General features: G+C 36.8%; 1 protein-coding gene across 2 annotated transcripts; it reads left to right on the forward strand.

Moving 5' to 3' along the window:
* The first annotated feature begins 18,371 nt into the window (after positions 1-18,371).
* On the forward strand, positions 18,372-22,252 carry LOC139780217 (uncharacterized protein F21D5.5-like). Of its 2 annotated transcripts, none has more exons than XM_071718750.1 (6): positions 18,372-18,863; positions 18,986-19,144; positions 20,174-20,469; positions 20,563-20,624; positions 20,713-20,846; positions 20,927-22,252. In XM_071718750.1, the coding sequence occupies exons 3-5, from the start codon at positions 20,197-20,199 to the stop codon at positions 20,714-20,716; spliced, it is 339 nt and encodes a 112-aa protein (XP_071574851.1). In that variant the 5' UTR covers positions 18,372-18,863; positions 18,986-19,144; positions 20,174-20,196; the 3' UTR covers positions 20,717-20,846; positions 20,927-22,252. The 2 variants fall into 2 exon arrangements, with proteins under 2 accessions (XP_071574851.1, XP_071574850.1); XM_071718749.1 differs by having other exon boundaries at positions 18,373-18,863; positions 20,188-20,469.
* The last annotated feature ends 606 nt before the right edge of the window (positions 22,253-22,858 follow it).

Genomic DNA, 22,858 nt, shown 5'->3' on the forward strand with positions numbered 1-22,858 from the left:
CGCACTCAGAGGGCATCCCTGCCTTACTCCTTTGACCGTCCAAAAGCACGGTCCTTTCTCTCCATTACATCTAATCACGTTTCTTGTTTCCTTATACAGCTCTTTGATTCTAACTCTCAGCCTTTCGCTTATTCCTTTCTTCTCCATTACCTTCCATAATATTTCCCTATCAACTGAGTCAAATGCTGCTCTCAAATCTATAAATGTTGCCACTAGCTTCCCTTTTTCTTTGTTAATCGCTCTTCCTATTACATAATTCAATGTGTATATATTTTCTATCGTTCCTTTTCCTTTCCTGAATCCTGTTTGCGTCTCCGGTATTAGCTTCTTCTCTTCTACCTCTTTTTCTAGTCGTTTTGCTAAAATAGCTGCGTATATTTTGTAGCTCGTGTTCATCAGCGTCACACCTCTGTAGTCTCCTGCTTCTTTTCCTTCCCCTTTCTTTACTATTGGTACAATTATTCCTTCATTCCAGTCTTCTATCATTTCTCCTTTCCTCCAGGCTATGTCACATATCTTCCATATTGCTTCCTTTAATCTGTCTCCTCCGTTTGTCCATACCTCGTTTGGTATTCCATCCGTTCCTGCTGCTTTTTTATTTTTCATCTCCGCTATTACTTCTTCTATCTCCTCCCTCCTTACTCCTTCCTAATCTTCGTTACCATCTCCTGTTTCTTGTTTTTCCTTTTCTGTCTCCTGCTTCGTTCCTACACCTCCTAGTAGCTTCTTAAAATGCTCGGTCCATTGTTCTTCGTTTATTTCCTCATTCACCTCTTTTCTGTGTTTTCTTTCTCTATTTATGAATCTCCAGAGCTTCTTTTCATTTTTTGCATCTTTTCCTTCGCTTCTTTTATAATTCGTTCTTTTTCCTTCTCTTTTTTTTCTTTTATCTTTTCCCTATATCCTTTTCTCTTCTTTATATATTCCGTTTTTTCTCCTTCCTCCTTTTTCCATTTCCTTAGCTTCTTTTTTGCTTCCCTTCTTAGCTCTGCGCATTGTCCGTCCCACCATCTATTTTTTCTCTTCGCTTTATTATCTATTCTAATTTCTCTCCAGCTTGCCGCTCGTGTCACTGCGTTCTTTATTTCTTCTATGAGCTCCTCCGGGCTCGTTCCATTTATAGTTTTTTCTTCAATCTTCTCTCTATATCTTTCTGCCGCTTCTTTAGACCAGTCCATTACTTTTTTCACTTTCTTCTCTTCTCTTTTACTTCCTTTTTCTATTTCCTCTGTTACTTTTAATACTACATATTGATGATCTGATTCTATCTCCTCTCCAACTCTTACCTCTTGTGTTCTTTCCCATAGCTCTTGATTTCCTATTACATAGTCTATTACTGTCTCTCCTCTCCCTCCGGTAAAGGTGAATTCTCCTTCTTTATCTCCCTTGGTTCCATTCAATATTCCCAGCCCTTCTTCTTCCAGAAATTCTATCAGTTTTCTTCCTTCTGCGTTTATTTCTTTGTCTTTTGATCTTCTTTCTTCCCCAAAGATGTCCGCGATTCCTCCTTCTTCTTCTGTTCTTGCGTTAAAGTCGCCTTCAATTATTATTCGCTCTCCTATACCTCCTTCGTTCGTATATTCTTTTATTATTCTTATTTTTTTGTCAATGTCATTATTTACGTATACGCTGATAATCTTCCATTCTCCCTCCTTTGTTCTTACAATTCTTTCCACTATTCCTTCCTCTTCTCTCTCTATTCTTCCTTCTACTTCAAGCCCCTTTCTTACTCCGGTGATTATCCCTCCTCTTGCTCTTCCTCTCTTCTTTTCTCTTGTCGCCGGCTGACATTTCCATATATATCTCTCTGGCATTATTCTTTTTATTTTGCTCCACTCTTTTTCTTCCACCCACGTTTCCAGAAGCGTTATTATGTCCCACTCTTCCATTACCTTCCAAAACTCTTCATTTTTCCCTTTTAGCCCTGCTATGTTCCAGAAGCCTACTGTCATTCCCGCTTGCCTTTCTCCTATCCGTTTCTTTCCTCCTTCTATTCTTCTCCTCTTCCTTCCTCCTCTTCTCCTCCGTACATTCTCCTTTTCATTCTCCTCCCGTCTCTGCTCCACCTTGCTCTCTCCGAAACCTTTTTCCGTCTTCCAGCTTTTCTTCGCTTTCATTCCATTTCTTTTCGTGGCCGTCTATCTATATTTTTTGATATCCTAAAGTTGCTCTTTTTCCCTTTTCTCTCTCCTCCTTCACTATACTCCATAATTGTTTTTGGATTTTCCTCTCCGTTACTGTCATGTCATCATCTATGAATATCTTTTTTTCCTTCCCCATCTCCTTTCTCTTTACTATTACCTCTCTCTTGTCCTTCCATCTATTCAGCCTTACTAGCGTCATTTTGTTCTCTCGGCTGCCAATTACTTGTACCTCGTCCACTTCTACCTTTTTTTTGGCAATTTCTTTCAGTAACTTTTCAATCTTCTATTTCTCTCGCTTCCCTCTTCTATTTTCGCTCCTTTTATTATTATATTATTTCTTCTTCTTCTCCTTTCGTCTAATTCATTTTTTCTCTCTATCTCCTTCATTTTCTTCATCAGCTCATTGCTCTCCCTCTCTCCTCCTCTCTTCCTTTCCGCCTCCTCAATTCTCTCCTCCAGTTGTTTTACTCTGTTTTCTATAGGGTAGACCGGGGCATGTTGTTACACGGGGCACGTTGTCACATCGGCTTTATTTAAAAAACTAATAACCAGAGGGCAGCACCCGTCATTCCCAAAACGTGTTAGTGTATGCCCATCTTTGGTGTGTTTACAGTTTTGAGATTGCTCCAGCCGTGTTGACGTAAAATCAACTTGAAAGTTTTTTGCGACGTAAGTAAAATTTTATTGTCTAATATTCAACGTACTGGACATGAAGCTTATGTTTTTTCAGAATAGACCTTTATATTATCTTAAAGTATGTACTTTTACCTACCGCGTGCAATACCTAACCTTATGAATATCTCAAACGTGTCGGCCATGAGGTTGTTTTGAGTAAAAAAATGCCCTCGGGGCGCGTTGTCACGAATTTTAATGTCATAGGTGCAATTGGGATATGGTGCGCTCCTACAAACGGAAAACTGCGAGAGCCGCAGTAGTCGATCTAGAAGTAATTCGTCTTGATGTTAACGATCAATAAGTTGCGCATTCGAGTGGAATTCTTGTATTTAGATTAAGACGAAAACTTCGTGCTTTTTGTACTTTTTTGAAATAAAATAAATGTTTCTGTGAAGGATTTTACTTTTTTACATTGCAGCGCACTATAATATATTGATATTTACGTTGAATACAGTTTGGATAACATTTTGCATGCAATTACATTTGATGTGACAACGTGCCCCGGTCACGGGGCACGTTGTCACAAGCGACCTGTCGTTATTTATTGTTATGTAACAACTGTAGAGTAACAATCACACAAAATTCGATACTGTCCAATTGAAGCTGAGGGTTCACTCGAAATTTTAGCATATCACAGTACTCTCAAATATTGAATGTAAAAAATACAAAAAATATTGAAAAAAATGTGTGACAACGTGCCCCGGTCTACCCTACCAGTTTTCTGCTTTTCCCATATCATTTCACTTTTTCTGTATTCTTCTCTCAGATCTTGTATCTCTTTCATTAGTTCCTCTTTATCTTTCTTTCTTTCTCTCTCTTGTTCCTCCAATTTTGCCAGTATCTCCTTCAGCATTTTTTCCGCCTCCATGTTTTCCTCCTTCCTTTCCTCTTTTTTATTTTGCTTGGCGGTGATCTGCTTAATCTTTTCTCCTTATTAAATCTTTCTAGGATTTCTTTCTCGGCCTTTTCTGTTGTTTCTCTCTCCTGCTCTCTTCTCCTTTTCTTTATGTAGTCTGTAATCGACCCTTGGCTTCCTGTTCTGTCTCTTGTTCTTGACAGTTCCGCTGTCCTCGCGTGTTTACTCTCTGTGCTCCTACCTCCTTTAATCGTTTCTTTATTCTCTTTCTCGTACTTCTCTTTACTATTTTTACTCTCTTTACCCTCCTCCTTCTTCTCCTCCATCCGCTCCCTTTTCTGCCTTTACGGTGATCCTAGACTTCTTGTTTACTTTCTATGCCACTTCTAGATTCTACGAGCCTCTCCTAACCTCGAAATTATCGCCGCTACACAGATTCGAAAATCTCCGGTCTGCGTCCTCCGCACTGCTTGCCTTCTTTTCTCTCTGCCTTATTGCAATTTGCGCATGCAACTATCTGGAAAACAGAATCGCCCTACGGCGATATCACGGCAGAATACTTCTAATAGATTTATGCGAATGATATGCGTGTTTCTCCTTACTTACTCGATCGGTAACCCCCTTCTGGAAAGATATAGAAAACTGGTATATAATAGCTATGTTAGAAACATGGGTAGAGCAAAAAGAATGGTGTAAAGTTAAAAGAAGGTTATCGGATAAATATGTGTGGAAATGCCAGTCAGCGACGAAAGAAAGAAAGAAGGGAAGAGCAAAAGGAGGGAAAATAACAGGTGTTAGGAAAGAACAAGCCGCAGATAGAATAGAGGAGAGAGAGGAGGAAGGAATTGTGGAAAGAATAGCAAAAACAAAGGAAGGTACGTGGAGAATTATAGCGGTATATGTGAGCAATGATATTGAAAAGAAGATAAAGAAGATAAAGGAATATACAAATGATGGTGGTTTAAGGGAGCAAATAATAATAGGAGGCGATTTTAATACAAGAACAAAAGAAAAAGGAGGATTAACAGAGATAATGGGAGAAAGAAGAAAATCGAAAGATAAATAAATTAATTCAGAGGGAAGGAAGCTATTGGAGTTTGTAGAGGAAGAAGGATTAGGAATAATGAACGGAACAAAGGGAGACAAAGACGGAGAGTTCACTTTTATAAGAGGGAGAGGTGAATCGGTAATAGATTATATAATTGGAAACCAGGAAATTTGGGAGAAAACTGAGGGAATAAGGATTGGAGATGCTATTGATTCTGATCACCAGCTCGTAATATTGAAGGTAAAAGGAACTGGTGAGAGAAGAGAAGGGGAGAAAAGAGTAAAGAGAATAATGAATTGGTCAAAAGAAGGAACGGAAAATTACAAGGAGAGAATGAAAGAGGCAAGAATAGAGGGTGCGAACATAGAAGAAATATTGGAGGGAATAAAGGACGCAGTAAAACAGGCTGCTGTTTGGAAAGAAATAAGAGAAGACCAGAGATCGAAGAAAAAAAGCAGATGGTGGGATAGTGAATGTGTAAGACTAAGGAGAGAAGCACGAAAGAAACTAGTTAAATGGAGAAAGAGAGAAGTAGATAAAAAGAGGTACATTCTAAAGAAAAAAGAATATGAGGAGAAAATAAAAGAGAAGAAAGAGATAGAAAGGGAGAGAGTTATAAAAGAGGCGAGAGAAGCAACTAGCGAGAAGGAAGTATGGAGATTTATAAACAGAGAAAGGAAGAGTAGAAAAGAGGTTTGCGAAGAAATAACGGAGGAGCAATGGAATAAACACTTCATGGAGCTATTGGAAGGAGTAACTGTGAAACCGCGTGAAAAGGACAGGAAGGGAGCAGGAAGGAATAAGAAGAGAGGAAGTGGAAGAAGTAATTAAAGAAATGAAAGAAAAAAAAGCAGCAGGTACGGATGGATTGCCAAATGAGGTATGGATATATGGAGGAGAGAGATTGAAGGAAAAAATATGGGAGGTATGTGATACAGCGTGGAGGACAGGAGAAATAGCAGAAGACTGGAAAGAAGGTGTAATAGTACCAATAGTAAAGAAAGGAGAAGGGAAAGAAGCACAAGATTACAGAGGGGTGACATTAATGAACACAAGCTACAAAATATACGCGGCAATTTTGGGGAAAAGATTGGAGAAGGAGGCGGAAGAAAGAAGAATATTACCAGAAACACAGGCAGGGTTCAGGAAAGGAAGGGGTACAATGGAGAATATATATGCACTGAATTATGTAATTGGAAGGGCTGTTAGCAAAAAAAGAGGGAAGCTAGTGGCAGCATTTATTGATCTGAAAGCAGCATTCGACTCCGTGAACAGAGAAAAAATTTGGGAGGTACTAAAAAGAGAAGGGATTAGTGAACAGCTGAGAACTAGGATAGAAGATCTGTACGAAGAGACAAGAAGCGTGGTAAGAGTGAAAGGAGAAAAGGGATCATGCTTCTGGACGGTCAAAGGAGTCAGACAGGGATGCCCGCTGAGCGCTATGCTCTTCATACTACTGCTGGCAGACTTAGAGGAAACAATGAGAAGGAAGCAAGATGGAGGCGTGGTAGTAGAGAATAAAATTTTGGACGTCAGCATACGCAGACGATATAGTAGCTATAGCAAAGGACGAAGAGGAGATGAAGAGGATGATGAAAAGACTGGAGAAATATTTCGACAGAAAAAAGCTGAGAGTGAATGTAGGGAAAACAAAGGTAATGAGATTCAGGAAGGGAGGAGGTAAAATGAAGAAAATGGAATGGAAATGGAAGGGAGAAGAAATAGAGGAGGTAAAGGAATTCTGCTATCTAGGCTACACATTCCAAAAGAACGGAGGACAGGAGGCGCATATAAACGAAAGAGTAAGGAAAGCTACCATAGCAATGAGACAGGTTTGGGGAATAGGAAAAAGGTTATTTGGAGGAGACTGGATAAGAAGGATTAAGTTATACGATTCGCTGGTAGCAAGCATAGCCTTATATGGAGCAGAAGTGTGGGGATGGAAAGAGAGAGAGAAAATAGAAAAAATGCACGAAAGGTAGGGGAGACCGGGGCTAAACCGTCAGTTTTTTTTCGGTGCCGATTTTTAACAACAAAATAAATAATTTTAGTTAAATGTGGTATACCACTGTAAAGAGTGAACCTTTAGCTACAAAATTTATGTAGGAAATTTTTGTCTACGTTGCTTTGTTTAACCGGTATAGAGCAAAAACGACAACGGTGGAAAAATTGAAATCTCAAAAATGCCGGGGTATAACCGTCACCCCCGGGGGCAAATCCGTTACACTGCATCTTCAATACATATACGGACATCTAATCCTGAAAAATGATAGGATACATTTTAATAATTGTTTTTTTAAGAGAAAAATATAAAAATGTATTTAAATTTTTTATGCGAAACATTATTAAAAAATAATTGTTTTACCTATTCCATAAAACAATTTAGGCACGTGAATACAGATCTTGACAAGCGCACGCATGTGTTGTGTGCCCTACGCTCACACGCAATGCACTGTTTCCCATATGCTCTGATTATTGTCAACTTCTCTGAGCACACGCAGCACGTATTATCCAAGTCTTCGTCAGAATCCGACCGCTGCTGCTTCCTTGATTTCGATTTACGCCCACTGCTCGTCGAAGGCTGCGGTTCTGTTTGTGTGGCATTTTTTTGGGCCGGCCTCTCTTTCTCGGCACAGTGGCAGGTGTAGATTTTGACGTCTTTCTCGGCGCTCATTTTATCTTTTCTCACCGCAAGAACTGCCTTCTTGAGTTGCTCTTTGTCGACGGGAGTCGTTTTGCGACGATACGTGCGTACCATTTCCCTCCTATACAAACTGACGCACGTGCAAGGGAAGACAGAATCACGCTCGAGGGAAACCTAACCTGAAATCGCCGTGAGCTGAAGTCGTGCGCCCGGCGCGCCACAGTGACGAGACTGCCGGACTTGCCCCGGGTGTTTACTGACGGATTAGCCCCAAACACAAGTTTCAGGTTTGATCGCCCACGAAATATTGGACATCAACGATAATGAAAAAACTACACTGGATTCGTGTTCAGCATGCATTACTCTTTATAATCACGTACCTCGAGATTTGGAGAGCAAATATTATTGCAGATATTACAAAATTTCCACGCGCAGGAAATTTCACTTTCACCTTCCGAAAACACGTTTGCCCTCGTAAAAATCATAACACGGCAGGTAACCTGCCGAAACTCCGTTGGTCACATGGGTACCATAAGCAGCGTTTACAATGTTAATAGCGAGTTCGCACTATATATAGGTTCCGAGATATTTGATTTGACGGTTTTACCCCGTAGACGTTTTAGCCCCGGTCTCCCCTATATAAGGTAGACATTGGGTCTAGACTGGAGCACACCCGGATACATGATAAGGGAGGAAACCAAGAGGGACAGAATGAGAGTAAGTGCTGGTAAAAGGGCGATGAAATACGAGGAAAAACTGGAAAGGGGAGAGGGAAATGAGATTGCAAGAGAATGCTGGAAAGAAATAAAAGGGAATGTCAGGAAGGAAAAGGCAAATTGGGAAGAAGAGAGAAGGAGCTTCTATGAAAAAAGAGGATACGCAACTGAGGAGATAGAAAGGAAAAGAGGAAATGGCTGGAGCAGTATAGAGGAGATAACAAGAAGAGACAAAGACATTCAGAGTCAAGAGAGAGATGAAAGAGTAAGAGAGTCTATAGATATAACAGGTGGTACAGGGAGATAGCAGAAATCAGAAGGCCAGAATACCTAGAGAAAAAAGGGAAAGAGAAGTCCATGATCAGGAAAGCGAGATTTAGGCTAGGTAATGAGATGAGAGGTGGAAGATATTGGGAACTAATAGAGAAAAGAAGCTGTAGAATATGTGGTGCAGAACCAGAGACATGGGAGCATATGTTAGAGCGATGCACAAGAGGAAAGGAAAAGGAGAAGCCAGAAGGAATTGGCGAGAAGATCATAAGGATACTGAATAGTAAAGGAGAGGGAGAGAAATGGATGGCAGAGCTGGAGAGAAGAAGAAGGCAGGCTAATACAGCGGCAAGTTAGTCAGAAAGATTAGAGGAGAATAATACGGATGATTTTTGTTGAGGAGGATAAGCGGAAGGTATTGGATGCAAAGAGAAAGGAAGAGAGCGGATTGAGGGTGAAAATGGACGAGGACAAGTCGGTGGAAACGAGAGTAAGAGAAAGAGAGGAGAAAAAAAGGAGAAAAGAGAGGAGAGGAGAGGAAAGCGGGAGGCCAAAGAGGACCGCGGAGGAAGAAAGAGCGAAAAGGATGGAGGAGAATCTCCTTATGGATACGGACGAGGACGAAGCAGATAGGAAGAAAAAAGAATAGGAGAAATTTAGGATGGAAAGGCGAGATGAAGGGAGATAAAAAGAGAAGCATTAAGGGAGAGGAAGGGGAGAAGGAGGTAAGATTGTAAGAATGTAAGAATAATCTTTAATACAGTTATTTGCAGAGTGAACGTAGAATAAGAAAGAAGGAAGGCGTCGAACAAGAGGAGGGAGAGAGCCGGAAAGAAAAGGGAAGAGCAGCGACAGAAAGGAGGAAGTCAGAGGGGTACGGAATTAAAGGAACCTGAAAGAGATGACCAGAAGGGTGCCGGATGGAAGACGAAGGGAAGGAAAATGAGATGTGAGGTCGCTCAATGACCAGGTCGGGAAAAGAAGAAATAAGAAAAATTATATTATAGATATAAAATGTATATGATTAATGATTGAATGTATAATGTATATGATTTTATTTGTATAGCAGAATTTGTAAAGGTTTTTGGGAACGTTTTTACTGAAAAAAATGCCTTTCCAACCCCGGAAGGGGAGTGAAATAAAGATTAATTGAAATTATATGTAATTATATATAATCTTTTTTTCCCGGGAAGTTATAATATATGGAATAAATTATTTCACTTTTGATTCTACAGCTTTTGAAAAAATATGCATCTTAATTTAGCAATGTTTTATTATCGAAGTTAACAGTTCTTTTTTAATATATATTGACTATATATGGTCATATATGATTATATAAAGGATAAGATAAATACGTTTATTGAATTCCCTCAGGGTTGCAAGGCGTTTTGTAGGGACGTTCCCAACCCTTTATTCAATTCTCATCCAATACTACCCTTCTCATCTCACTTAACCCTTTGGACCAACGGCTTAACGTCTCTTTCCGAAAGACGGAGCCCAGTTTGCTCCGCACAAGAGCCTATCTTGCACGGAGGGCGCAGCTTTCGGAAAAAACAGTCCATGTTTACATGGCTCTAGTGGACTCGACTAGAACCTGGTTCTTCAGATTACGAGTCTGGCGCTCTACCACTAGACCACACTGCCGCCTATATGATTATATATATTTACATATATATAATATCATTATATATGTTCATATATGATTATATATGATTATATATAATTATATATGATCATATAGAGACAAAATTCATATATAATTGCATTATATATAATCATATATATTTATATATAATTATATATAATCTTTTTTTCCCGGGCTGTGCAAATGTCGGATCATCCGATAGATGGCATTCGATAAGATCCGTTTCTCGTATTTAAAATGTGACAAACGATAGTATAAGAATGGTATATAAATCAAGTGTACGGTACAACTTATGTCATCAGTTGTTTCGCACGCTAATAATAAAGTGGCACACAATTTCAAATTAAATCGATATATTTATGGTTTTATAACATTTTACATCTATTCATAATTTTTAATTATATTTCGGCAGATCAAATTATATTTGGTCAGATCTAGTTATATCTGTTCAGATATGGCCAGATAGAGACAATTTGCAGATCAAATTATATCTGGCCAGATCTGATGAACCAGATCTGGTCATTATCTCGGCACCCGGGAAAAAAAATCTCTTATAATGTCTTATATGCTCATGTATAAGAAGCGATCTTATATGGTCATATATGATTATATAAGATTATGTAAGGACATATAAAAAATATCTATTGTAATGTCTTATATGCTCATATATGAATTTTGGCCTAATAAGAGCTTATATGGTTATATATGATTATATAAGATTATATATAAGGACAAATACAATATATTTAAATAAGTTTTAGAAATTTGTTATTTTCAAATATTATTTTTTAAGTATGCCACTTTATTATAAGAGTGGACTCCACGATACAACTAATACAAAAATTGTGCCGCTCCATAGCGCGAGACAGTGTCATGTCTTTTGATACCGTTCTTATAACACTGTTTGTCAAATTTTAAATATGAGAAACAGATCCCATCGAATGCCATCTATCGGATACTTTGAGATACAATATTGTGATCTGATCATATATAATCTTACATGACCATATAAGTTCATATATGATTATATTATTTTCAGTAGTTTAAAATTTAAATTATAAAGTATGTTTATTTATTTATAAAAACTATAATATATATTATATAACAGTTTTATTCACAAATTATCACAGGTAAAATTTCACTGCTTACAAAAATATTTAATAAATATTAATGTCAATTAAAAAAAATTAAGTGTCTTATGCAAAATTAGAAAAAAAAAGAAAATTTAAAATAACATAAGCAATGAGAAGTACCGTTTTTGATCGAATCGAATCTTGGTGCTTAATAATATTTCACAATATTAATTATTATTAAATACATTTTTTAGTTTTTTAAACTGCGTGCCAATATGGACTTTGTCGGACTTAAAACGCAATAATTGTGTAAATTGAAACTAAAAATAATATCTCATATTAATTTGATTGTTAAGTAAAATAACATACTAGAAGAATATTTATAACAGTTATGCAAACTTATGATAGATCCGAGTATATATTCATATATGATTATCTTTATCCTTATAAATATACCCAGATAGCAAAATGTTAGCAGAATGCGCGCAGATTGGCAGCAAATTTGATCAAAATCCCACACCAAAACCATAGCCATCTGTGTCCGCATTAAGCTCGTGTTCTGTCGACAGAGCCTGCTGACAGGCAATGTAAGCAGATTGCCAACAGAAACCGCGCAGAGCCTGCATACATAACCTGGCAGCAGATTGGCAGCAAAAACCGAGCAGCGCCTGCGCGCTCGACCTGAGAACAGATTGGCAGCAAAAACCGAGCAGACTTTGTCCATACCCATACAGCAAAAAATATTTTTTAGGAAAGATTAAAATAATTCACAAAAATATTTTTTAAATGTTTCTATGTCCGCCAGATTATGTCAAAAAAATCATTGCAGCAATTTTGGTTGAGCCTTGCGTTGTATTGCTGACAAAGATATGTCTCGCGGATGTCATGATTTTGCTTCGCAGGAAGCCTGCTTATATCAGCCCTCAACTGAAATTTACTTACGAGTTAGTCTTACCATTATGCGCCGCTTAGTGGCGTCGTTGCCAACTATCACGGAAAGATGCGCTACCATGCATCTTTTTTAATTAAGAATATTTCATAATATTTCAAAAATATTTGAAAGAAGATTATAAAGCCAATAATAAATAAATTTAAAATATTTTTTAAATATTTTGGAACGAGATTATAAAACAATAAATATGTAGATTTAAATTAATATTTCAAAAATATATTTCAAATATTTAAGAAAATATTGTCTGGGTAATAAAGAAGAACATTTTTATAAATATTTTTAAAAGATTCTTAAAATATTCTTAAAAATGTATACCACAGAAGGTTTTTAAATCATTTTTAAATATTCCTAAAACAATTTTAAAATGTTTCTTGCAATATTTTTACAGAAATATTCAAAAATATTTTTTGAAAACATTTTGTGCTGTATGGGTAATCAGCTGTTTAAATGTCATGCATTAGCTCTTTAAATGATTCCTGACCTATACTGTTAATTAAGCGTTTTTTTATGAGAAAGGAATGCAAATGTGAAATAATTTTAAAAATGGAAAATATATTATATATATTATAATACATGAAATACATATAAAACATTACAACTCAAGATCTAATATTACAAAGTTTTAATGTATGTGTGTGTGTGTGTGTGTGTGTGTGTGTGTGTGTGTGTATGTGTGTGTCAAGATGTCTAGCTTAGTAAAGGATACTATAAAAGATATTGTACTAGAAACCAATTAGTGGAGAATATAATAAAGAAAATTTTACTGATTTTTAAATAATATTCTTAATTAACTACCTCTCATTAATTGGTTGTTATTACAATTGTTCTCTATAATATCCTTTACTGACCTACATATACTGGAATAATTTAATTTTTTTCCTATCTTTTTATTATTTTGTTTTTAACAAGATAATCTGATTTATAACAATTATTTCTGGTCTGCTAAATTTCTTACCTGTAATATTTTAAATATGATAGTGTTCTACACCACACACATACACATTGAAACTAATGTATGTAATATAATTATATAGCGCCATTCTAATCTATATATATAAAGACAAATGTCCTGACTGACTGACTCATCAACGCCCAGCCCAAACCCCTGAACCTAGAAACATGAAATTCGGGTAGTGTATTCCTCTCATGACGTAAGCACCCACTAAGAAGGGATTTTTAGAAATTCGACTCCTAACGGGGTGAAAAGAGGTAAAATGTGTTTTCACGGATTCCTCGACGGGCAACGCCGGCGCCGGACAGATAGTAATGTATAATATTATTGAGTTGTAAAATATTCGTTTTATACATTTCATGTATTGTAGTATATAAATAAAATATATGTATATGTTCTATTTTCGAAATTATATATATACATATGTATATTTATTCCACATCTGTATTCTTTTCTCATAAAAAGAAACGTTTAAATATACAGTATAGATCAGGGATAATTTTTAATGATGAGCTATAATAATGCGCGTCACTTCAACAGCTGATTATCGACAGGATCTGTTTGGTTTTTGCTGCCACTCTGTTCTCAAGTCATGCGCGCAGGCTTTGCTCGATCTTTGTTGTCAATCTGCTGCCAAGTATGTGTGCAGGCTCTGCGCGGTTTCTGCTGCCAATCTGCTCACATTGCCTGTCAGCAGGCTCTGTCGCATTTCTGGCTACAGTTTGACAACATCGTCTGATAGAGCAGTTTCCGCGTGCAATTTGTTGCCTTTCTGATACCAAAAATGTAATGCAGACTCTGCGTGGAATCTGCTGCTCAGGTTTGGCTATCTGGGTACTTTTACATGATCAGACATGATAATATATAAGCATATAAGACCATATATGGCTCTATAAGGTTATAATTAAAGAGGTTTTATGGAATATATAATCATATATTTTTATATATAGCCATATAATATTGTTCAAGATTATATTTCCATTTCTTATATGACCATATATAATTATATATCTACTAATATTGTAACGATGCGCCCCGAAACGCATTATTCCCGGCGAGCATCAGCCGGATGCCGCCCGGTCGAACACCCGCCGGGCGAGACAAGGCACGGTGTGCCCTTTTTTAAGTACATTATCTCGCGTATAAGTCCGCGAACGGACTTACCGCGGCAACTGACTCGGAGCGCCGAGCGGTGCCGAAAACGGCCGAAAGCCGCCGAACGCAATCGCGGCGTCGGGACGCCGTATTTCCCGAACGCTCCGCCGCTCCATCCCGGCGCTCGCGATTGCCGTCGCGTATACCCCCGCCACACCGACACACCACCGCGGGTGTATATAAACGACGAATTGTTAGCAACAATTAGATTCCGCCGTGAGCCAGCAAACCGACCAGACCTGTTCTCCGCTGCTCACAGATCTCGCAATCCCAAATTCGAACAACCAGGAGTTAGAGAGGCATCTCTGGCTCTGCCAAGTGACGAATCTAGGCGGTTGACTCGATTTTCCTTCCGAGAACCTGTGACACCGGAGTGAACCAGGGTAAGAGAGCTCTTCTCTTACTCGCCAAGGATCTTGGCCACCCCGTGCCGCCTCCCGCCCGCGTGTTCCGAGACGCCAGGATATAAAGAGTCATCTCGATATCTGCTACCCGGGAAAAAATGGAAGAGATCTGAACAGACTTGAGCAGATCTCATCAGATCCAATCCACTCAGATCTGGTTTGATCAAAATATTGGCCCTATCTGATCAGATCCAATCAGACATGAGTAGATCTGATCCGATCCTAGCGGATAGAGTTAGATATGTAACGAGAATAATCTATTATATCTGCTCAGATCCAATCAGACATGAGTAGATCTGATCCGATCCGGTGTCCATCCACTGCAGAAAATTGTTGTTTTCAAATGTTATTTTTTAAATGTGCCACTTTATTATAAAAGTGGATTCCACGATACAAAAGTTGTGCCGTTCCACGATTTACATAACTTGGCGCAACTTAGCACGACACTGCTGTGTCTGATACCGTTCTTATACCACTGTTCATCAATTTTTAAATACGAGAATCAGATTCCGTCGGATGCCATCTATCGGATACTTTGAGATGCAACATTATGATCTGATCATATATAATCTTATATGACTATATAAGTTTATATGTGATTATATTATTTTATCAGTTTAAATTATAAGGTATGTTTGCAAAATAATTTAAAAGATTTATGTTTTATATATACATATACACATTAATCTTTTATATTTATCTATTATTAATTAATTTTGCACGGTACTTTTTTAATGGAATATTTATGATAAATTCTAAATATGGTGTCGAAATTAACAATTATTATCAAATTGGCAGAGACTATATTTATTATATATGTTAATGTTTCAAAATTGAGAAAACTGTTTTTAATATAAAAATTAATTGATTTTTTGACCAAAATCATTTAAGCTTCCCCTTTACAGAGTTAATATTATATTTGATATAATGTCCAACATTGGGTGTAAAAATTAATAATGGACGATTTGAGAACGAAATTTTTATAAGTTCTATACTGGCGAGATCTGCTCAGATCCGGCAAGATCGGAAGAGATCTGATTGGATCAGCAACACAACTTTGTAAGCCAAGATTGGACTTATCTGGTGAGATCAAGATATGTCTGACTAGGTCTGCTCAGATCCGGCAAGATCGGAAGAGATCTGATTGAATCAGCAACACAACTTTGTAAGCCAAGATTGGTCTTATCTGGTGAGATCAAGATATGTCTGACTAGGTCTGCTCAGATCCAGCAAGATCGGAAGAGATCTGATTGGATCAGCAACACAACTTTGTAAGCCAAGATTGGTCTTATCTGGTAAGATCAAAATATGTCTGGCTAGGTCTGCTCAGATCCGACAAGATCTGAGGCATAATGTCTGCTCGTACTTCAGGAGATCTGAAGCAATCAGATAATGTCCGATTAGATCGGAAGAGATCCGATTGGATCTGCGATTCAATATCGAACGGCAGCAATGGTCAGATCTGGTGAGATCGGATTATAGTTCAGCATATCTGGCTGCATGTGATCAGATATGGCCATGCAGATCTGGCGAGATAAAATTGTATCCAATCAGATCTGACTTTACTTGAATTTCAGATCTCGTTGTATCTCATTTTATCAAATCAGACATGGTCAGATCTCCTCCATTTTTTCCCGGGAAGGATCTTAGCCGCTCGATCCCGCGCGTTCCGGCGCCGCGTGCGCTTACCGCCGCCGCTGGCCAAGCTTGCGCTTCCACCGTGATCACACCCTCGTGTGCCGCGAGCCCGCGCGCCCGCGATCTCTGTACACCGCTACCGTATCCGCATCCGCGGCTTCCGCGATCTCTGTATATATCGTCGACTCCCGCGCTCTCTGTATATACCGTCGACTTCCGCGATCTCTGTACACCGCTCCGAACTCCGCGCCCGGGAAAAAATGTTTATATACAATTTTATCTAATTATATCATATTATATATAATCATATATAATAAGATCTATTTATGTATTCATTTATATGCAATTATATCAAAATATTTATAACTCCATATCAAATTATGCAACATTATATTACAATTCTTTTCTGAGTAAATAATTACATGTAATTATATCAAGATATGTATAACTCCACATCGAATTATACAATATTATATTAAAACTCTTTTTTGAGTAAATAATTATATGTAATTATATCAAAATATTTATAACTCCATATCAAATTATGTAAAGTTATATTAAAAGTCTTTTTCGAGTAAATAATTATATGTAATTGTATCAAAATATTTATAACTCCATATCAAATTATGCAAAGTTATATTAGAATTTTTTTTCGAGTTGAGATACATCAAATTATATACAAACATATATAATTGCGCCAAATTAGATATAATTATATATTTTTTTTTTAATGTTTGATTGAAATAATAAATAATAAATTCGCGTAAAAATACCATTTTTCTAGTATAGAATAATTTAATTTTATTTTTATATGTATGCGTACACATATATTTTATTGTTTACATAATACAATTTATTAAATATGGTGTCCCGGGAAAAAATGTTTATATACAATTTTATCTAATTATATCATATTATATATAATCATATATAATAAGATCTATTTATGTATTCATTTATATGCAATTTTATCAAAATATTTATAACTCCATATCAAATTATGCAACATTATATTACAATTCTTTTCTGAGTAAATAATTACATGTAATTATATCAAGATCAAGAGACACGGTAGTGTCTCGCGCCAAGTACACGCGGAGCGAGACCGACCGTGACTCTTTTACGCGACGCGACGGGTTGCGAGTACTCGAGATGTTGAGATCTCGATAAACGAGTGAACGGATCAAGTTCTAAGTAGGCTTGATCGACAGTTTGGGGTCGAAATAGGGGGGGGTTTCTCTTATAATATTCCGCTACGTGCCCTACGAGCGGAGATATTGCGACGCAAAGTCCAAATGTGAAAAATTTTATTTAAGATACTCCTCCTCCTAACGCCGCGATATCTTGATCACGTGATCAGAGAAAATGTCCCTTTCACTTTTTCGCCACTGGCGGCGCTTTCGCGCAGTGCAGATATAGTGCGTTCATATACGTGTTTGTACTGCGCGCAGTGCAGATGTACTGCGCGCAGTGCAGATAGTTAGTGCGTTCAGCGTGCTGCCACGTCACAGTCAGTTCACTTAACCTATCGAGAGATACGGTAGTGTCGGAGCGAGACCGACCGTGTGACTCTTTATTATTACGCGACGCGACGATTAATTCAATAACCTATAACACGGTAGTGTCCCACGTCAAATACGCGCGGAGCGAGACCGATCGTGACTCTTTACGCGACGCGACGTTAATATTTTTTCTGTTCAAGGTAATTGTTTTATTTACATGTAATTATCCTATTATTATACGACGCGAAGCGAAACCGCACCGTGACTCTTTTACGCGACTAAGTGCATGTGACAGGAATTATAATAGTTTACGTTTACGTGAGTATTTACTTCTGTAGTAACTTATACGAACGATATCTCATCGTAGTTACTATAAAATCTCCCGTTTATGCGGAGGAATTATCGTATCGTTCTTCGTAAGTTACTACAGAATTAAGTAACGTTCGCGTAAACGTAGTATAGGTTAGATTACCGATTTCTTACAAAATTTTACATAAAACGCCAGATTCACTTATGGGAGCTTTCCAGCAAGCGACACAAGTCGACACAGGTATCGTTTTGTCTTTGTTACTCATTGCCAAAAAAGAAAGATAAAACGACGTTTGTGTCGGCTTGTGTCACTTGCTGGAAAGCTCCCTATGTATGCAAGTTTAACGTCTATTGAGTTAATATGAAATAATTTTCCTAAATGTAATAAAAATAACACGATGTTATATATATGCGGTTTGCCGTGAATATATATATATATATATATATATATGTGTGTGTGATTTCTGCCCAGTGCTCTGAATGTTATGTGATTTTCCCCCAGTGCTCTGAATGTCATCTAGTCATACATATCATGCTTTGATACAAGGAACGTGAAAAAGAGCGGGAAAAGAAAAGAACAAACAGAAGAGACAGATTCAAGCTTTGTCTTTTAATCTGGACAAAGACAATGCCGAAAAATCCCCGCAGTCAGAAAATGAGCAATCTGATGGCCTCGCGATTAAGAAGATTAAGAAAAATCCAGATGTAGATACAAGTTTCTTGCCAGATAGGGAAAGGGAGGAGGAGGAAAATAAACTTAAGGAAGAATTGAGGCAAGAATGGGCTAGAAAGCAGAACGCGTTGAAGGAAGAAGAAATTGAGATCACATTCAGTTATTGGGATGGATCTGGCTATCGTCGGAGTGTTATAATGAAGAAAGGTGAATGTCTCAGTAATTTAGAGAATTTTTAAGTTATTAAAATACTCCAGTGTCACTTTTGGAGTAACATTGGCGTGATATATAATAATGTTCTACTGCATAAATTAAATTTTCACATACAGGTAATTCTATCTATCAGCTTCTTCAGAGATGTTTAGAAGTTCTGAAGCGTGAATTCAGCGAGCTTAAAACAGTAATGGCAGATCAGTTAATGTATGTCAAGAAGGATCTTTCTTATATTACCGCACCATTATACGTTTTACGATTTTATTGTAACTAAGGTAAAGATACTAAATGATAAAACTTATGAAGCAATATCACAATGTTGGCATGTTATTTTAATGTATGTAATATTGCAATTAGGCACGAGGAAAAAGCGAACCTCTGTTCACATTTGACGTTCACGATGATATTCGTGTTATGCACGATGCTTCTGTCGAAACCGAGGAATCACATGCCGGAAAAATTTTACTTAGGTATTTATCATTAAAAGAATACTTTGTATAATTCTCTTTTATGTTATTTCTCATTAGATCATGGTACGAGAGGAACAAACACATTTTTCCAGCGAGTAGATGGGAACCTTTTGATCCAACAAAAAGTTTTGACAAGTATACAGTGTCGGATAAAAATAGGAAGAAAGATAAAATCTGATAAACTTAGATTCAACGAATTGTCCAATTTCGATTAAAGGATTCAGATTCAAAGGACTGTAATTTAGTAGAGCTACATAATCGAGTAAATGAATTAAATATTATCACATAACTGAATGAATTAAAATCACAGTCCTTAAAAATACAATGTAGCTACAATATATATACATATATATATATATATATATTATAATATATATACATATATATATATGTATATATATTGTAATATATTACAATCTGTTGTATAATGAATCAATTGTACGATAAAACAAAGTTATTTATCTGGTTATAATATTTACAGTCCTTTGAATCTGAATCCTTTAAACGAAATTGGACAATTCGTTGAATCTAAGTTTATCAGATTTTATCTTTCTTCCTATTTTTATCCGACACTGTATACTTGTCAAAACTTTTTGTTGGATCAAAAGGTTCCCATCTACTCGCTGGAAAAATGTGTTTGTTCCTCTCGTACCATGATCTAATGAGAAATAACATAAAAGAGAATTATACAAAGTATTCTTTTAATGATAAATACCTAAGTAAAATTTTTCCGGCATGTGATTCCTCGGTTTCGACAGAAGCATCGTGCATAACACGAATATCATCGTGAACGTCAAATGTGAACAGAGGCCCGCTCTTTCCTCGTGCTTATAGATATCCATTAACAGGTGGTACTTATGGTCGGCAGTCCAGACTCCGGAAAATCGCATTTTGCAAAGAATTATCTGAAGGAATACGGATACGTCAACAGAGACACTTTAGGCAGCTGGCAGAAGTGCATTGCTGCAGTCCAACAATACTTGAATCAAGGAAAAAGTATAGTTATAGACAATACCAATCCTGATCCAGCTTCGAGAAAGAGATATATTGAGATAGCCAAGAAGCGCAATGTCTCGGTCAGATGTTTCGTCATGACGACAAGTATAGAACACGCGAAACGTAATAATAAGGTAATCGAAAATTAACATTAACCGTCATCGTGTGAAAGAATCGTATGAAGTAATGTTTCCGAAAATTCTAATCGATTTATTATTATATTACAGTTTCGCGAGTTGACTGATCCAAGCCACATTTCAATCAACGAGATTATTATCAACTCCTACGTGTAAGTAGATTTTAGATATATACATCTCTACACTCAAAATTATTTATCTTTGGATATGTAATTATACTTTGATGTTACTCTTTTGCAGGTAAATGGTCGACAGAAGCTTACAATGTGGTACAAAATTGTTCCTCAAAGGGAGTTGCTGCCCAAACTCAGATTGAAGGTCGCATTCAAACTAATATTTATGCAAATATTTATTTTATGATACAAAATTATGAGGTAAGTAGTTATTATTATCCAATCTTCGAGAATCTCTTTGCAGATGCGCAAATTAATTGAAATTAATTGATTTTTTAAAGCTAATTTCCCTTACTGAAGAACTGGTAATGAACGGACATGCTGAACAAGTAGGCATGGGACCAGATGAATGAAGCCAGAAACACTTGAATCCATCTGTACATAAGAGTTGTCAAGAAACTCTACAATTTTCACGCATAATCCGCGATTCTTAGTCAGTATGGACTAGAGTTTAATACAATCGCCATTGATGATCCCCTTTAATCGCGTCAAAATTGATTATTTCGCTTTTTGACTTCGTTCTTTACTCATGTTGTAAAATAGTTTTCCGATTGTGTAGAATATTTTTATTTAGAAAGAAATTTATAAAGATTGTTATATTGATCGTAGAGTAGAGAAAACAATAAAACTTTTAACATTTTACAAAGTAGTGTCACATTTAAACTAGAACATTGTATCGAATAACTCAGACGAATTAGGAAATTCGTTTCTACGTGACTCATGTCTATTTCTGATTGGGGACGATTCGAGAACTCATTGAAATAATTTAATTTCTTTTCACGTTTAAATTTAGGTCACCGTAGATTAAACTTGTTACCTTAGAAGTTATTGTTAAATGGCGCATTTTATTTAATATTCCGCACTTCACTGTTGTGGCATAAAATTATTTTATGTTTCAAAAGATGGAGACTAAGCTTTCGGATTAATCCAGATGTACGCATATATACTGTATATATTTGATTAATTGTTTACTTAGATATCGATGATTCTTGCGCGATATGCTAATACATTTTTTTCTATGCAAGATTTCAATGCAGTAGAAACTAGTTAACTGAGAAAAAGAGTCTATAAATGATTCGTAACTCGTGCAATTGCGCTCAACTGGAAACGTTTGGCAGTTATGAAATGTTAATATTTAATATTGTTGTTAAACATAATATAGAAATATTTTTCTAGGAAATGTATACAAGTAAGGTTACAATCATTAAATCGCTCACAGTGCTCACGTACATAACTTTGTCGCGCGCTGCGATTAACTCAATTTATTATAATTTATTATAATTTTTTAACAAAGCGAAAATATAGCGCAATGAACATCGTTACGTAATAATCATTCGTAATTCATTTTCGTGTATATAATAATTTTCGTGTATATAATATGTAGCTGACCGCAATCTTTGACTCTATTCAAATTTTGTACAACACTTCATTTAGCATTGTATTAATCATTAAGTAGCTTTGAGTACATTTAGTAGCTTTTGTATATTCGTCAGTTTAATCCTTGAAGTTATTAAGACTTGCATGAATTTTTACCGCAAGTCCTCTTACATCTTTTATACGTCTTCTGTAAAATATATAAAAATATATCATAACTGAATTAACTCGCATATCTTGGTCTGTCTTTTTTTTCTCCATTGCTTAACTTCTATTCGCCTCCCAACTTGACGTATACGCTACTATACTCGTCCAAGACGTTATTCGCGACATTTACAAGCTCTCTGTCTTTCTCTTCAATCGCTCTAAAAAAAATGTGTCGTCTTGAAGTGATTGTCTTCCTAAAGGATTTAAAAGTTACGCTTTGCGAAGACATAAGATATACGTTAGCTGGAAAATCGATTCACAGCGGGATTAGAAAAAGACGGAATGTTATGCGGTCGGTTCTTCAACAGTATAACGGGTGAACGTTTCGCGACTAGGTTAATCCACTTGCATATCGGTCATTGCGATCTCGTTCTTGTACATACTTGACTCATCTAGTCGCGCTTGAGCGTGGATTCGCTCAACGTGCGCGGACCTGTTCGGACGTGTTTTGTCCGGAACGAAAATTTTTTAAGTATTGCGACTGATACTGTCTGCATTGATCCTCACTCAGTTTTTTAGTGATTTCCATTTAGACTTTGCCACGCTAACAGTCATTCAGACTTTTACGCAAACAGGGGAAAATGCTGGCCATATTGACCTCGTACTAGAGGCAGGTGCCAATGCAAATCAAA

Source organism: Temnothorax nylanderi, unplaced genomic scaffold, assembly GCF_030848795.1.
Source record: "Temnothorax nylanderi isolate EJ_2023f unplaced genomic scaffold, tnyl_v1.0 TNYL_tig0267_pilon, whole genome shotgun sequence".
NCBI lineage: Eukaryota > Metazoa > Arthropoda > Insecta > Hymenoptera > Formicidae > Temnothorax > Temnothorax nylanderi.